At 40.3% G+C, this 18,694-nt stretch overlaps 1 protein-coding gene across 2 annotated transcripts in view; it reads left to right on the top strand.

The window, feature by feature from the left end:
• phf2 (PHD finger protein 2) overlaps window positions 1–18,694 on the top strand; it is a 32,992-nt gene that overhangs the window by 3,276 nt on the left and 11,022 nt on the right. For both annotated transcript variants that reach the window (XM_070958534.1, XM_070958535.1), the window contains exons 2-11: window positions 12,108–12,193; window positions 12,411–12,525; window positions 12,974–13,134; window positions 14,159–14,300; window positions 14,417–14,603; window positions 14,846–15,008; window positions 15,953–16,040; window positions 16,404–16,510; window positions 18,107–18,198; window positions 18,287–18,376. In XM_070958534.1, coding sequence (XP_070814635.1) covers window positions 12,108–12,193; window positions 12,411–12,525; window positions 12,974–13,134; window positions 14,159–14,300; window positions 14,417–14,603; window positions 14,846–15,008; window positions 15,953–16,040; window positions 16,404–16,510; window positions 18,107–18,198; window positions 18,287–18,376 — 1,231 coding nt within the window. The remainder of the gene's footprint in view (window positions 1–12,107; window positions 12,194–12,410; window positions 12,526–12,973; window positions 13,135–14,158; window positions 14,301–14,416; window positions 14,604–14,845; window positions 15,009–15,952; window positions 16,041–16,403; window positions 16,511–18,106; window positions 18,199–18,286; window positions 18,377–18,694) is intronic.

Below are 18,694 nucleotides of genomic sequence, written 5' to 3'. Positions count from 1 at the left end.
TTTTGGCTAATACTATCTTATAACAGATCTATTGGTATGGCCACATTTGTCATCACAATTCACAATTACAAAATCATTACGGGGATCAAGAACAACTTAATGCTACAATAGTACATTGAGACATGTCTCTCAGCATGTCTTTCAGTCAGTTTTGGGGTTAATTTGACTCCAGAGGTGAAAAAAATGTCAGTTAGCAGTTAGCTTCCAGCTACCTTCTTTGTTCTGACACACACACACACACACACACACACACACACACACACACACACACACACACACACACACACTGATGAAGATTTTGTCATCAAGAACACATTTGTCACAATTGTTCACTGTTTCTTTGATGTCTGTCGCTGTAAATATAAAATCCATTGAGTGCTCACTCAGGGTTTCCTCCAAGCCTGGCAGCCTGATATTTTTTAAACCACGGAGGAGCACTCATTGGACACGTACATATAATGGTTGGAAAGCTCAAAGCTTATAACCATTGGTTATAACCAGAATGCTCTATAAGAATACAGCAGGTCTGAGATCAGTGCTCTTTTCCATCATTATGTTTTGTGATGAAGTGATGCTCAACACTTGATACCTCCAACTATCACAAGCTAACATTACCCAGCATCTTCAGCTAGCTAGTAGCACAGACGTCCTTTGTGACATTTAGGGACAGAGTCATGGGGGACAAAGCTTCTTGTCCCCAGTAATACTGTTAGACCAAGATCAGCTGCGTATTGATACAGTTAATCTTACTTCACGGTCCAACAGAGACTGGACTGTTGAGAGCTGTAGAGCAGCAGGCTTTATCGTACACTTTTATCTGAAATTATAATGAGTATACTGATATCATAGTATGTAGTAGTAAGTATACTAACATAAAACTCTGCGGAAAACTTAAAGGAACACAGAATGCAGTGATTTGCAAATGAACTGTGTTGACCAACAACAGTTTTATGAAGTGTTCCTGGGGCCATGTAGTAATATCCTTCATACAATCATGTGTTCACAAAGTGGTGAACCTCACTTCATCCTTGTTTGTGATCGACTGAGTCTTTCCAGGATGCCCCTTTCATAGCCAGTCATGATACTATCACCTGTTACCAATCAGCCTGTTTACCTGTGGAACGTTCCAAACAGGTGTTTTTGGAGCGTTCCATAACTTTGCGAGTCTGAATAAGCAGGTATTTAGAAAAATCAATGAAGCTGAGGTCAAATGTTAAATGTGTTGTCTTTGTACTGTGTTCAATTGAACATATCACAATCAGGGCCACACAACCTATAATCTGTGTCACTTCCGTGCCATTGTAGTGTGCAGACTCAGCAACTGCCACTGGTGTCCTAAAGGGGCGTGGCAGTGGTGACGCCCATGTGACAAAGATACAGGAAACGATTCTGGATACACCATCTCATTTCTGAACTGTCTCGGAGCGTACACATTCTGCTTTGTTGTATTATTACCTAAACATTCTACGTTTTATTTAACGTTATACTTTTATACTAATCCACAATTCTGTAGTAGTTTCTCATCCAGGTTGTAGATAGTGATGATCTATTTGTGAAGGTCATCACTTTAGTTTACAAAGTTGCCATGAGCAACAGAAATATTAAGCCAGCACTGCTACAAAGTGTTCATCACACGGCACCTTCACTGATCTGCTATGTATTGTAAGTTGACATTATTACTATATCATTACTCTTATCTGGCAACTTTTCAGAATTTGACAAATTAATTGCAGAGAAATTACTTGATGATTACCCAACATGATTATCTATGTAGGAAATGCTTACAGTTCTTTAAGTATTGACTTACACAACCCTGACTTTCCACAGACCTGCAGTCCGCTCACACCAGTCAGTCTTTCTTTAAGTGGCTGGAGTTTTCATCGGAGTGAGAGCAGGTCTTACCACTGACTTTCAGGTTTGCTTACCTGCCCCACAGCAATGTGCTGTCACTGATTGTGAAGAAACAGCCTTTGTCCTGCCCATTTAGTCACATACCCAAGTGTCTGAAAGCAAACTCAGTACTTAGTAAGTAAACCTATATGTATTCAGAAAAGGTATACTGTGAGCGTGTGTACTTGCAAATGTTTTATGAACTCCAGAGTTGTGTACTATCTGTTTGTATAGTATATTTTATATATTCTATAGTAAGAAGTCTTAAGTGTAAGTGTCTTTTTAAATAGGCTTATAACAAGTCATGAAACAGCCCAAACAATGAATTCATTGCATTGGAAAAAATATTTGGAGCTGTTTTTTGAATAGTAAAAAATTAATTATTGTTTAAAATTGTGATTGGCTCAAATTTGAGCAGCTTCGCTGTACTGGATACTCATTTGTCTTAGAATACGAATACCTAACCCAAGGAAGATCTTCGGCTCTATATCATCACTTTCTAAAGTTGCAGCAGCTAACAGCAGCCAAGAGTTGAGTTCTTACACCTGAAGCAGACACAGAGCAACGTTATCATCCCAATCAAGTCACGCCTTTGGCCACCAGGCAAACGGAATTTCAGTTTTCACATTAATTTTATCTGTTTTGGTTTCCAGTAGCCTCATTAGGAATGTCTTGTCCACTGTGTGGAAGACAGATGCATCACATAAAGCTGACAAAGGCAGTTTCACAGAAGCACCTGTGGTGGTGAAGTTTGCCTCATGCACATTTAAAAAAGCAGTCAGTTATTCCTCGTCCTTTAAGCCTCTTCCTCTTTTAAAAGTGAGGCATACTGCTTGAAAATGCTTCCAATAAAGCACCAATCTCCTGTCCAAGCCTGTTCCAGTCTGTTATGTAGTGTGGCGTCGTCTTCGTCAGAATGGACTCATTACTGACCCTTGTGGCTGATTGATGAAAAATACCACGGTTGGCTCTTGTAATTGCTTAGAACCCCTATTGCCCTGGGTGTTTCCCACATTGGCCACAGGGGGAAGCCTGCAGGGAGTTGATCACAGCTTGCTTGTGGAAACCAGCTGCCTGCTGCTGGGAACAAGGCTGATGAGAGCAGTGACGCGGAAGCAAACAGTAAATGTGGCACAAAATCAAAACAACGAGCTAAAACAGGCTGAAGAGTCACTAAGTAAAGCTGCAGGGTGATGTGCACAGTCAACAGACATGACGTTTTCTGTTAAGGAACAACTGTTAAAAAGTGGTGAGATACCAAGCATAGAATAAGCCTTAAGTCAACACTTCCTACAGCTGCTTCACAATAAAAGCCTTGTGGTGGTTCACAGGATGTGCTGAGTGTGCAGTGACAGTACTTTAAGACTTCATTGCAGTTTTGATTGCACAGAATAGAAGAGCCGATCAGCAAACAGTGAGTAAATGTAAAGAGAGGAGAAGTGACACCTCCAACCAATATTCACCGCTAACTACACACGAGCTGCAAAACAACTGGAGGCTGAACATAGCAAGCGCAGCACCTTCTCTGTAGCCACTTCCATGAGTAAACAAGAAACCAATCAGTCTACTGATTTCAGCACAGCTCTGTTTTTGGTCAGGTAACGCACCGTTTGGCCTTAGCTGGGATGCTAACAGCATGAAACACATCTTCAGCATGAACACATTTTAGAAATAATAAAAAAAAAGTTTCAACATATTACAAATGCACTCTACTATCTTGACGTTAGACTAAGGTTTTACATTGCTTTCCATTTTCTATGATTATTCCAATGAAAACTGTTGCTGACAGAGACCAGCCAAAGTAGATCAGTAAACGAAATAAAAATCAGAGTCATTATTTGCAGCACCTTTACAGATTATCACAGGCAAATAAAAACATTTTATAAACGAAGCAGATGCTGCTTTAAAAATATACAAATGAAAGAAAACTAAGTTTTCACTAGTATTGAATATAAAAAGACAAACACCAATAAATTCCCAGATTTTTATTAAAAATCAACTGAAACTGAAGTCATGAGCCCAAATTCTGTCACCATCAGTTCTGTAATACTCAAACTGTACACATCGTGAAGAACCGCGAATGTAAACATGGCCTCTGATAGGAGCAGATTGGTGTCAGGGCTGCCTTCAGGTGTGCAGAGAGAACAGGATCTTGACTTCGAGCAGTCAGTGGACACACTGTTGAGGATGTAACACCTTTGAATTATCACTGGAGAACCGTGCATCAAATATGAAATGTCCCATAAATGGAGATGCATGTTCATTTAATCTCACTAAGATAAGATAAGGTAATCCTTTATTAATCTCACAGCGGGGGAATTTGCACTGTTACAGCAGAAAAGGTGCATTAGTAAGAAGCATCACTACAAAAGAAACAGGGTATGATAAAAACATGAACAATGTAATGAGTAAAACACAGTGATGGTCTACTTGGAGAAGTGCTGACTGTATTTGATTAGAATTTGGCTCAGCATATGATCACATTAAAGATTATTTTGGTACATATTTGGACCACGGGCCCCACATGGGCCTTGTCCTAGAGGCATCTTTCCCTCTGCACATAGCTTCATACTGCTTGGCGCTTTTTCATTCCAGATGTAATACACATGTAACAACTACCTTTGCTCTCACTACAAGCCATTCCTCGTCATTTTTCTGCTTCACTGCAGTCTGTGACTCACCTCTCTGGACTATCCTGGTGATTAACAGATGCTTGACACACACAGATCCATATACAGACACTCAGCATGTATCAGGAAACATTTGACAACATGCCAAAAATATGTCAACTGTTAACACAACTACATGTAATATGCAGAGTTATAGCACTAATTCATGTCTGCATTACACGCTGACGTGCTGGCAAACTAAGTCTAACTACTTTATGTACTTTCCTATCTGTAATTCCTGTTTGTCACAAGCACTTTTGAATCTGTCCTGACTTGAAGTCCACAAAGCCTGACTGTCAGTGGATTAGCTCTAGGCCTTCACCACACTGACATCATGGTGTTTTGGTTCCGGCTGTTTTTCAGCTGCTATATTGAAAAAAGTGCTAATGGTCGCAGTGTAGCAGGAACTCGCCATGTAGTTTTCTTTGCTGGGGTTTGGAGATATCTGAGATTTCTCTTGCTACACCAGTGCAATGGAGGTAAATTTCATTTCATGGTACTAAAAGTATTATGTTTAAAAAAATCAAAAGCTAAAGGTCTTCCTAAAAACAGACCAAACAGTCATTCTTTTAGCTTCGGGTGACAAGCTTTAGTCGAAATGACTGGGGTAATGTGACATGCTCTGTTAGTCATGCTGGACATCACAGTTCCTGGCTGAAAGGACTGACAACAGCTGAGTATTGTACACACTGGCTGTCTTAATGTTAATGATTCTGTCCTCGTCTGTAGGACACACGTCTGATGTGTTGCGTGGATTAGTGGCAAAGCTTTTCCCTCATACGCCTGATTGATTCATGCCAATATATCTGGCTCTGTGTTCACCGTAGTATTTGTGTGTAAACATGCATAAACACTGTGTTTATACACAGAACTGTGTGCAGTGTGCACAGTCATTGTTTGTGTTTGTGTCCGTGTTATTATAGTGACCACGCTGGACCATAGATATGTGGTTGCAGCTTTTGAGTAATGCAAGCCTCCCAAATCCAAACACTTTCTGTTTTTACTTCTTGGGTGTTAATGATGGTGTCATTCTCTCCTTACTTGGTCAAGACATGGTTCCCCTGTTGGTAGTTGCTGTCATATGGACTCCCTGCTTAGTTTGACCTAAAACCTACACATGAATCAAATTTAGAATTATTTCTAAAAGAATTTCATCGAAAGCAACAATTAAGACAAATGCTCATGTTGGTAAAATTCTACATTGTGTTCATTTGATTTGGCATCTGTGATTCATGGAATTGTTGATGGTAGAAAAGCAGCAGTGGTGGACAGAAAAAAGGGAATAACTGGCAGTGGAAGCCTCATAGCCACACATCTACGTCGTCATGTCACTCACAGGGAAAGATATGTAGTAATCCAGGGATATGAGGTAACATATACATACAGTACATACATACATAATAATTTATAACTTGGGTAGCATGTAATGTGCAGTAAGAAAACATTTGGTGATGGTTTAGACTAACTGGCTGTCATCCTGCTGTCCATGCTGTTTGCCTGTTTTTGTCATTCATTCATTCATTCATTTATGATGTCCATCTGTTGTGGCTCTTTTCTCGGTCTTTACGTCCGACACTGTGTTAGGATCAGACCTGCAGTTTGTACTGTAGCCTGACTTTTAGTAATTACTGAGCAGCAGATATGTTAGTAAATCTGTTAAAGGGCTACTCAGTTAAAGTTGGAGACAGACTTTTTCAAAGAATGATCAAAATGTAAGCAGCAGAGACAGAGATGTATGGGTCCTACACCCTCCCCGCTTGGTAAACATTAATGCCTTTCCAGTGTGGAACACAGACTCTCTGTTAAAAGTCGGTAGTGTGGAAACCCAAACTGAGATGACATCATGACATCATCGGTATATTTTCTCCCACTTTAGAAAGCTCCTCCAGAGCCACAGTAGATATTATACAACTGCTTTCACAGACTGAGCGGTGCTAACCATGACAACTAAACAACCCAAGAGTGAAATTGGTGGAATACGCCTTTAAATAGCACAGTCTCCCTTACATTACTTCAGTGTATGTCTCTGATGGTACTGGCGTTAATAGCTATGGGTGTTTAGAAATTCACATATGAAGTATTCCTAACTATTATTGTTGGAGTAGAAATGATAACAGATGCAAGAGACTTTGTAAGAGCCACTGTAACAACAGTGAACTAGAACTGTCAAAAAAGATTCACGCCACTGTTCAAACATGGGGGGAAAAAAATTGTAACCATCTGTTAAAAACAAAATGTTCAGTGTATTCAACAGGCGAGAAGCGTCCATTAAATACACTTTATTCATGTGAGCCACTGTAGTGTGTTTCCTTACACACCCAGAGAAGAGTTTTCAATGGATGGAAGTAATGTGAGGAGCAGGGTGGGACATTGTGGCTGGTGGACGTCACACACAAAATACTGATTTACTGTGGAGTGCCTGCTGAAGCTTAGCATTTATCTGTGAGTGGCTTGTCGATGTTCACATTTTAAAAAGTTAATTTCCCACCCTGGTGAGGAGGCATTTCAGATGTGACGCATTGAATTGAATTGAATTGAATTCAATTGAATTGAATTGAATTGAGTTGAATTCAATTCAATTGAATTGAATTGAATTGAATTCAATTCAATATACCTTTATTTGTCCCGCAAGGGGAAATTCCAATTTACAGCAGCATCAGTAAAAGATAGAATTAGGTAAAAAAACAGCAAGTATATATACAAAAGAGTGTATAAAAATAAGCATTAACTTAAATAATAAATTGTATTTGTAGACTGTTATGTACAGGATGGATTGCACAGATTATTGCACCAGTTAAAAATTGTCACTTAAGGTCGTGTTGTCTGCTGCTGCTACCTGACAGCTCAGGAGTATATGGCAAACCCTAATCATTCTGATCTGTGCAGACATTAGTGACACAACAGTGTTAAACATACATTTTATATATTATCACAGAAAATGAGAAGTACAGAGCCTTATCTGTATTATTCTAATATTCTGTCAGTCTGCAGAGGAGTCGTCATTTCTCTTACACCCCACAGAGGAAGGTCAGAGGTCGAGAAGTGTTCAGGGACAGTGTTGCGCTGCAGCTCATAGCATGATGAAAGAACTCAGATGTGGTTTAGACCTGCTCCAGGTTTGAAAAATAAATCTGATTACCCTGTACTCATAAAATCAATTCTGAAACCAACACAGCAACAATGTAGAGAAGTGAAAGTGGAGGTAACCTGATTCTGTGATGTGTGTTTATTTCAGACACAAGCTTGTCAGCAGAATTAGTGTGGAGCTGTGCCACAGCTGTACTGTAGTCAAGGTGACATGTGTATATAATTCTCAGTGTTACTGAAACACAAAACCAGCCTCAAACCTACACTTAAGTTGGTAAAAACATGTCTCAACCAAGGACATGCACTTGGAGATTTAATGGTAGAACAGCAGCAGATGAAGTCTTCTCAATTTAAGACTTGTGATCAGAACATTTCTGCCACTAGAAGCTGGAGCAACCACACTGTCCCACTGAATCCTTGATGAATTCTTTGATCCCACAACAAGCTGTCAGTGAGAACGTCTAAACATGTTTGTCTGAGTTTTTCTCTAAGCCACCAAGTTAAGGATGTCATGAACAGGCATTTCCACTATGTTCACACACCCACCCACTCTTGGATTTTCCTTCAGTGAAAGCGAGAGGCAGTGTAGTAACACTGTGGAGTTCACAGGGGGAAAAAAGGAAACATTCAGGGAAACTCCCAGTTTCAGTTTGGGAGCAGCGACGCCAAATGGGAGGAATTTGCTTGTGCAAAACACCATGACAGCTGCTGTTTGTAACAGTGGGAAAAGCTGGACATTCACTGCTTGTGGTTTTATCTCTTATCTGCAATCTTGCTCTCATTTTTTGCGTCACCTCTGAAGCCTTTGTACAACCCTGATTCTAAAAAAGTTGGGATGCTATGTATAAATAGAAAAGAATGTCATTACTTGCTGATCCTTTTTGACATACTCACTTGAAAACAGTACAAAGTCAATATATTTAATGTTTGACCTCATCAGCTTTATTGATTTTTATATATCAGCTTATTCTGAATTTGGTGTCAGCAACATGTTTCAAACAAGTTGGTACAGCAGCAACTAAAGGCTGGGAAAGTTGTGGAACGCTCCAAAAACACCTGTTTGGAACATCCCACAGGTAAACAGGCTCATTGCAACAGGTGATAGTATCATGATTGGGTATGAAAGGGGCATCCTGGAAAGACTCAGTCATTCACAAGCGAGGATGGAGAGAGGTTCAACACTTTGTGAAAAACTGCGTGGGCAAAGAGTTGAAGAACGGTTCTCAACAAACAAATAGGAGGAATTTACGAATTTCACCTCCTACAATTCACAAGATTCAGAGAGTCCAGAGGATTCTCTGCATGTAAGGAGAAAGGTTGGAAACCAACACTGAATGGCGTGACTTCAACCCGTCAGGCAGCGCTGCATTAAAACCAACATAACTGTATAAAGGATGTGGCTACATGACCTCAGGAAGACATTGTCGGTGGCACAGTTCATCACAGCATCTGCAAATGTTACGACTCTACTATGCTGCCAACTCCTCTGGACCCTGAGCTCACCTCAGATCAACTGATGTAAAGTGGGAAAGTGTTCTGTGGTCTGACGGGTATTTCAGTTGTCCAGTTGTTTTTGGAAATCATGGATGTAGTGTCCTCTGCACTAAGGCGTAAACAGACCATCCAGACTGTGACCAGGGCAAAGTTCCAAAGCAGGTGTGTTTGTGAGGCAGCTGGATTCGCGAGATGATCTTGCCAGGCTTCAATTAGTTCAGTGTGTTTGTGGCCAAACCATAGCTGTTTCAGACCAGTCAGCGTCCTTTGAGGAATTACTGGAAGGTACTGGTGTTGTTTCAGTGTGACGACAGTGAGAAGTGACTGTTTGTTTGAAAACAACACTGACGGCTCCCAAGGAGGTTAGCATAGATTCTGCTATAGCATGAGTTATACCAGAACTGGAACAGCACTGAAAACTTTTCTAAATGGAGAAGATGTTTTTCCTGTTCTCCCAATGGACTTTAGCAAGAGTCCCTCTGCATCATATGGCTCGTTGATCTGATTGGTTTAAGTTAGCTTGTGATAGGCAGATGTTTCATCCAGTCACCTGCTAAGTACTCTTTGACAGCGCCTCCCTTTTCCAAACTGTTTCTAAAGACGACTTCCCAGATGGTTCTGTGGAACAAACCATCTGGTGCGTGAGGTTAGTGTTCGTGCCCGTGCCATGGGTAACTTACACATCTGTGAAGGCCTGTTACCGCTGAAAGGTACATACAGGTTTTGGAGCAACAATTGCTGCCATCAAGACAACGTCTTTTTAGGGAAGTCACCACTTTCTATGGGAATTAAGAGGAATCTATTAGAAACAATGGGAATGCAATGGAAATATATGGGTTATTTGCTCTGGCTGTATGCACCATGTCATGTCCACACTGAACCAAACCTTTTATCATATCATTAGCAGACATAATTGAAAACACTTCTAATAGACATGAAAAAATCAACAATTTAGCTGAGCTGAAGTTTAATGAATTGAGTTGACTGAATGGAAATAGATTGATTAAAACTCCTCAATTAGCATGCTCAAATGAGCTGCAGCCCACATGGTAACAGCTGGTTAGCAAAAACTAGCAGATGTTAACAAGTTCTAACTGTACTTTGCTTTAGGCTACTATCTGCTGATTAACTGAAATACCCTAAAAAATATAACATTTTTAAAAAATGTTTGTTAACTTTAATCATCTCTTTGTCTTGTTCATATCTTTACTGCTTTTGTCCTCTCTGTGGGACATCAGAAGACCTGCTGGAGAACAGATTTTAAACTGAGTCAGATCCACAGCAGCCAGTGCTTTTTCATTGCTCTGCTGCTTTTTCCTGCTGAAGATAAGAACTAAACTAAAGTGAAATGAAACAATCTAATCAGGTTGGGGCTGCAGTCCTCTGGCTCAGGCAGTGCTGTAGTGTTGGCAGTGGTTGCGCTGCACATGTGATGGAAGAATGCAGCGTGCATGCAGAGGGTTGGAAGTTTACTAAATTACTATTTGATGGGATGTCGAATAATTGTCTGTACATGTGATGGAAGTGTGCATACTTTCCCCCCCAAATAAGTTCACTTAAGGTTCAATCTTTATATTGAAATTGTGCAAAATTTCCAAAATTCCCAATCTTAACTTCACTTTGACATTTTCTGGACAAGTCCTTATTTTTCAAACCCTTTGTGTCGCGCATTATGAAGCACAAAATAGGACAGCAGACATCCTTGACTGTTGAGCAACTGAAGTCATATATCAAGTAAAAATTGAAAATGCCACTTTCAAAATTTCGGCAATTAGTGTCCTCTGTTCCCAAATGCTTACTGAGCGTTGTTAAAAGAAAAGGTGATGTAAAGCAGAAGAAAACATACCCCTGTCTTTGTACTATATTCAGGTGAATATCCTGTAGGTCAAAAAGGATTTGCAAATCATTGGATTCCATTTTTATCTATGTTTTCCACACGTTTGGGATGTGTATAAGTTGGGACATTATACACATCTGTGTATGTTATTCCAACTTTATCACCTGAAGCACTGTATTTGTCTTCCATTGTGACTTAAAGCTTTCACCTGTAGCCTCAGATTTCATCTCTCATGCAGTTTTCCTCTTTACATAAGAGGGTTGTGCATTGAGGATTACACAAAAGTCACAAAAAGTCTGAGAAATAAAAAGTAGTGAAAGTTTCTAAATACAGAAGTATAAATTGTCAAATGTAGAGAGGATCAATACATGAAAGGAACAGTGGAGGCGAACTGCCTCGTGCTAATTCACGCAACACTTCCTTTCACAGCTGCCGCGCTGCAAACCACAGTGCTAAGATATAGAGCGCTTCTGCATATACAGTGTGTAGATGGGTATTTATAGTCTGATGTACGTGTCGTGCTGTCCTCCACTGCCCTGTCCCTTTGTCCTGCTCTGTACTGTACGGTCTGATGTCATTCTGCTGTGGACCATGACTCCTTTTAAAGGACTGTTCCACTGTTTTTCATGGTTCACGTTTCATTTTAGTACCAATTACAAACACTTCATGTTGCTCAAGGCCATGATGTGTGTGTTTTATATTACTTTAAAGTGAATATCATCGTGTTTTTGACTGTTGTCAGAAAAAACAAGCTATTTGTAGACATCTTCTTGAGCTTTAGGAAAGTGTGATGGCTGTTTCTCTATTTTCTAATTTCACTTACCCACTGATTCATGGAGAAAATAATTATCAGATTAATTGATCATGAAAAGTATCATTACTTGCAGCTCTGCTGTCAGTGCAGTGATAACTTTACAATTTTGACCAAAATAAAAGCATGCATGATCTCACTGTGACTGATTATGAAACTCGACCAAGTTTCAAGTCTCTGTCAGGCAAGTTGACTGTTACACTGCAGGGAAATAGAGAGAAACCAAAGAAAAGCATCAGTCAGAAGCCTAACAAACATATACATGCTTGAAAAAGGTTGCATTCTGAAATGTTAAAAAGTGTTTACTGTGTTGTTCCAGCTGTGTTGGGGTGGATGAAGATGACGCTCCAGATATTGACATATATCACTGTCCAAACTGCGAGAAGACTCACGGCAAATCCACATGTAAGTAGCCCCCTCAGCAGGGGCTGCACTGCTAACGAAGAAGAAGTCAAACCGCCTTGGTGATGTGATGATTTGTTCTCAGCTTTCTGTCGCACAATATCAAATCCTCAAAAGTTTTTTAAGGAAAGCAGAATTGTTTGTCTCAGTGTCCTGTTGTGTGGCGCTGCGTTCTTGATGTTGGTGAGTGTTTTATGTTTGATTTTCTTCTCTTCTTCAGTGAAAAAGAAAAAGAACTGGAGCAAACATGACACGGGGCAAAGCACAGATATCAAAGCTGTTCAGAACGGCAGTCAGGTTTTCATAAAGGAGCTTCGCAGTCGGACGTTTCCCAGGTAAATCATTGTCAACACATCCTATTTTCTTTGCTGTTACTGAACTGTAGAGCTGCCAGCACCATCAATGGGGTGATAATGTGAGGTTGATTGAATTAGGGACAATTAAACCTCACATATGATTGAAGTAGTCTGACTCAACACTCTCTAGTTGGGATCACATTTGATAAATTCAGTGATAATGAAATGACATGTTTCCTCATATTGATTAGACCTCATGAAATGTCACTTGAGACACTTCAGTATTAGAATGGTGTCAGTGTTATTGCTCACTGTGTTAATCACTCCACTGGGGGGCACTGTCTTATTACTTTTCGAGATCTGCCTTCAGATCCATTTCCATGTTGCTCGCTCAGTCACCAGAGCTAATAGAATGTCTTGAGTTTGGGAGAAGCTTTCGAAATGCTTCAGCACACTTCTCACTCGCTCTGGTTGTGTGTGTGCACAGTGCTGATGATGTGGTGGTGAAGCTAAGTGGCAGTCAGCTGACCATGGATTACCTGGAGGAGAACGGCTTCAACGAGCCAATCCTGGCTCAGAAGAAGGACGGCCTGGGCATGTCCATGCCCGCCCCCACCTTCTACATCAGTGATGTGGAGAACTACGTTGGTAAGGAAGTCAGAGACTGTAACCTCACGACTTATGCTCTTACTTCTACTACTACTACCACAGTTCTTACTAGTACTGTTACTGCAACTACATATGTAACTGCTACTACTGCTACTGCAGCGCTACTACTACTGATTAGCAACTATTACTGCTATAAGGCTTTGTCAAACTACTTCTACTGTTGTTTCTATCAATAAATATATATAAATATATAAATATAGTACTATTTAACTAATACTGTCAGTGCAACTACTAACACCACTCATGCCTGTAATAACAGTACTGCTATTACTGTTGTAACTGCTAATACTGTTTACTTGTTATTCTGCCCCTAATACTAAAATTAGTACTACTGCCACTATTAAACTGATGTAATTCTACATATATGCATCTGTAATTAGTTGTATAGCAACATCTACCATAAATACTACCCCTACTACTACTGTGACTACTGCTAGTGCTGCTACTGTTACTGCTACAACTGCTATTACAGAATCATTACTGCAATGATCACTACTACTATTACTGTACTAGTGCTACACCTGATATACTAAAGTACTGCTTCTGTTAATTCTGTCACTACTACTACTCACTGTAGATATCCAAGAGTATCATGGATATTACACAAAACAGAATGAAACTTGTTCAGGCAGTGATTTAGAAATAAGAGCATGCGCAATAGAGGAGCGAACATCTCTATGCACTTCATGAGTGTCTGGATTCAAACTAAATCTCATTAATTAAGTTGATTACCTGCAATGCCTTTCATTTCCCCCTCACAGAGAATCACAAGACTAACAATGTACAATACCCTTTGCTTTTCAATAGGTGGCGCATGTGTTCTTTATCTTTCCAGTGTGCTGGGCCTCAGTGATGAGATCACTTGTTACATATCAACAGTGTCCTGCTCCAGACATATTTTGTAAACCAGTTTCCTGTTTAAAGAAAATGTTTAGCTTGTAAGCGGTTAGTTTTTCTTCAGCTTGTTTTATCGTGTCTTCTGTGTCCTCTGTTGTTGTCTCAGGACCTGATGTCGGCGTGGACGTCGTTGACGTCACCAAACAGACCGACAGCAAGATGAAGCTCAAAGAGTTTGTCGATTATTACTACAGCACAAACAGAAAGAAAGTGTTAAATGTCATCAACCTGGAGTTCTCTGACACGAGGTACGCACTCTGATGGTGCAGTTTGAAATGAAGTATCCAAAGTGCCTTTTGGCTCATGAAGATGCTCGTCTGGAAAACTCCTGGTACTCATTTCTCTGTGTGTTTTTCTGGGACAGGATGAACAGTATAGTGGAGAGTCCACAGATCGTGCGGCGGTTGTCTTGGGTAGAAAACTACTGGCCCGATGACGCTCTGCTCGGGAAGCCAAAAGTCACCAAATACTGTCTCATCTGTGTCAAAGACAGCTACACAGACTTCCACATCGAGTGCGGTGGCGCCTCCGTCTGGTACCACGTCCTAAAGGTCTGTCGCGCTCATGGTTAGACCAGTATGTTGAATCAGAGTTGGCCTTGGAACAAAAATAGGTATGAGGCAGTCAGTGTCATCTGCCTGTGATAGGATGACAGCCCGTTTCTACAGCAGTGATCTGTTTTCATTCTGAATGGATTCTTTAAGAGGCCCTCGACAGGAAATGTGGAATGCATTAAACTCCATCTCTCATGTGATGACAGTGCCAGAAAATGTGACTGTGTTTGTGTTTGCAGGGAGAAAAGATCTTCTTCCTCATCAAGCCCACCTCTGCCAACCTGTCTCTGTACGAGCGCTGGAGATCATCGTCCAATCACAGCGAAATGTTCTTTGCCGACCAGGTGGACAAGTGTTACAAATGTACTCTGAAGCAAGGGCAGACTCTGTTCATCCCATCAGGTCAGAGCTGCACTCAGGTCACGAGCACAGCGCAGCATGATTTAGAAGAACACGCAATGATATAAATGATAGTGTTTCATTTATGAGGGAAAAACCTTGCAAAATTACAGCACTTCGTTAAAAATGTTATTAAAACTGCTGCGAGGACTTATAGCTGCGTTTGTTTTAACAACACATGTCAAGAATTGTTTCAACCAGCAAAACGTTGTTTAACATTTTTATGGAGATTCCAGAGACACCACAGCATGTGTATAAAATGGATATTTCTCATTTATTTTATACGTTTCATGTTAAAATAATTAAGTGATTTCAGCTTCTTTTTGTAAACTGAGTAACTTTGGGTTTCACTCTGGGAACTTGTGATGGACATTTTCACTGTATTCTGAGCTTTTAGAGACTATTCATTAAAAAAGCATTCTTTACCATAAAATCTACTAAATTCAAGAGAAATGAAGAGGTTAAAATATTTAAACAATGTTAACAACACATTTTTTGTGGATACTAGATTCAAATTTTGCCATTGATAACAAAAGGTAAAACATACATGGTTTGACTTCTTTTTGTCTTTTTAGAGTGATGAAACTGTGCATTTGGGGTTGGAGATTCTTCAGACACACTATATATAATTTTTATATATCTTATGTTTTGATATATATTTTTATGGAAGATGAACTGAGAAATTATTTATGGATAAAATAAGACGACAATGTTTGTTTTTGGTTAATCTAGCAAATTACATACATGGCAAAAGCAAATTAAATTTGCATTAAGTTGATGCAAAAATCATAATAAAGAGCTACCACAGTATGAATGATATGGACTCTCCCACGTCTAAACTCCGCTATTAATCAAATAGTAGTAGAAATTTTTCTTTAACCTTTCATTAGAAATAATTAATGAATGAATCTTTATTATTTACAACCATGGCATATTTTTGTCCTCAGGATGGATCAATGCAATACTGACTCCGGTCGACTGCCTGGCATTCTCTGGACACTTTGTCCACAACCTGAGTGTGGAGATGCAGATGAGGTCTGGACAGCTGTCTTATTCCACACTCATTCAGTCTTTGTGCTGTCTTGTCACCCTTGTGTCTGGTAGTTGGCCTTTTTTATTTTAATTGCAGTGATCCACCATGCCTCCTGCAGACAGTCATGTCCTAATTTGGGGGGATTTAGTGTGACTTGAAGACATAAGCGTATTGAATCTTGGCTGATCTTACGCAGTACTTTCCACTGGGTCCTCATTTAGGACTTGATATTAACTCCAAATTCCAATCTGTTTATGAATTCTTCACATTTGGAAATACCTTGTGAATTGCATAGTTTGTTGCAATAAACCTGTTGGTAATGCATGACGATGTTTAGCTGAAACATCTCGGTTTATCCTCCTCAGAGCGTATGAAATCGAGAAGCGGCTAAAGGTCAAAACTCTCACCCCCTTCCCCAACTTTGAGACAGCGTGCTGGTATGTGGGACGACATCTCCTCGAGCGATTCAAAGGTAAACTCTGAAATCAGTTTGATGGCCTCATAGATCTAATTTTTGCTCTAATATGTGGTATTTTAATGTAAACATACATCCTCATTTAACTCACCATTTCTCCAGAAGAATGCATGAAAGCAGAGAAAATACAAACACTGTCAGAAAAGCCTTTTTCCGAGCCTCGTGTTGACCGTACGGCTGCGTGTCTGCTGCACAGATGAGGAGCTGGATGCTCTAATATTATTTCAGTCATTAAATCGGTGAATCGCCGAGTTCACAGATGATTAGCTTCAAAAGGTTTGGCCCAGCTAGAATCACTTGCTCCATTACAAGCCTGTGTTTAAACTCCCCTCAGCTGGCTTGGGCCAATTGTTTATGTTTCCACCATTTTCTGTGTATGTCTGTATTGTGTGTGGTGCACACTACTTCTAACCCACAAGGCCTTGCCATTAATATGCCATTATTCTTTTTAACTTCAAGGTCAGCTCTTTCAGTGCAGGAAAAAGACTCACTGCACCGCTGCTGCTATTTTGCCTCGATATTATTAATACTTTCCTGTTTTGGTTGTAAATCCACTTCAGTTGATAGAGCTGTACACATTCAGATGGTGCTTTTCTGCCATTAAACTGAAATTAAAGAGGAATGCACATTAAAGCTGAGTTTGCAGAAATTCACATAAATCAGGGCTACAGTTGTCACAGAAGGGTTTGGCGATGGTTTCTGTTTTCATATGGTCCAATCATGGGGAATCGAAATCACAGATAGGCAATCCGATCACCAGGAGGTGGGAGGAGTTACGTAACTTCAGACTGCAGACAAATCAGATTTGTTTCTCAAATCAGATCTTTAAGACAGACTGTCCAAGTGACCAGCTCTGATTTGTGTGTCCAGACCTCACAAACATGGGTTGCTGTGGTAACAACATAAGTCACGGTGCAGAACTCATCCGTCGCACCAGAGAAACTCAGGCATTGTGATGTTTAATGCTGCTCAGCCACTCTGATGCACCTCTGTCCGTCTGGATTCGACGCGTCGCTCTCTGTTGCATTTGGAGTGACGCAAAAGACTCCTTGAAATACGATTTGAGCTGACAGAATATCTGGACTGAGGCGCACCTGCAGAAACCTGATTGGCATCGCATTTCAAACCACCTCCACATGTGGCTTGGATCCAATTAGCAAAAATCACATTTCATGCCTTTTATCCCGCTGTTGAAAAATAAGTCAAAGGTAACGTGAATCTGGGATACTCTGGTTCCACCCAGACACCACAGGTGAGCCTGAGGAGGTCTGAGTGTCTGTGCTCAGTGCAACAAAATCACAGCATCATGTTCAATTTAACATTATTGTCTTATCTTTACAATCCACATCTATAACTTTATTCTCATTGAGTGCAGAGCACAGTTTTGCTGAGCAGACATGTGGAGAACAGATAATGAAAAACTGTTTTGTAATTAGAAACAGCTTTAAATGCACAAGACATGAACATTACAGCCTGAAGTGTCAGCTCGTCGGTTCTTGTGTTTGTGAGAGGCTCGTTCAGTTCCATCCTGCAAATGCATGTTTAAAAGTCAGCATTCGTTCAGTGATAGCATGTGCACTCTTTTTTGTGCAGGTTTACATAAAGCAAACAAGCAACCAGCCCCGTACCTGATACATGGTGCCAAGATCATCAATGGAGCCTTCAGAGCTTGGACTAAAAAACAGGTATGGACACATCAGTCTTTGTGCGTCAGTCATCCGTGTGAGATGCTGTGAGAAGGATTGACAGTCGTGTTGCTTTTCCTCCTGACAGGCTCTCTTGGAACATGAAGATGAGCTTCCAGAGAATATGAAACCATCGCAGCTCATTAAGGATCTTGCAAAAGAGATCAGACTGTCAGAGGTATTTTGATTTATTCTGGCATAAATATGACATGATTTCCATGTCTTTTTACACTTTGATGGCTCCAAGTGGCAGTAAAAGACGACAGTTTCGGTCTCTGTCCAAAGATGTCTCAATCACTCCTCTTTGGTTTTGGACAGTCAGTGAAATTTCCTTTAGTGCCAACCTCAGCTCAGTATGTCAGCTTTGCACATCAAATATTACATAGTCTAATGGAAGAAGACCGTGAAATCTGCAAGAGCATTCATGTTCCCCAGAGGAAGAACCCCTTTCATTTTAATGGCCCTATCACCTTTCCTCTCACACACAAGACAAACA

Source organism: Chaetodon trifascialis, chromosome 3, assembly GCF_039877785.1.
Source record: "Chaetodon trifascialis isolate fChaTrf1 chromosome 3, fChaTrf1.hap1, whole genome shotgun sequence".
Taxonomy (NCBI): domain Eukaryota; kingdom Metazoa; phylum Chordata; class Actinopteri; order Chaetodontiformes; family Chaetodontidae; genus Chaetodon; species Chaetodon trifascialis.
Note: the sequence above shows the minus strand (reverse complement) of the source record. Positions and strands in the feature narration are given on the sequence as shown.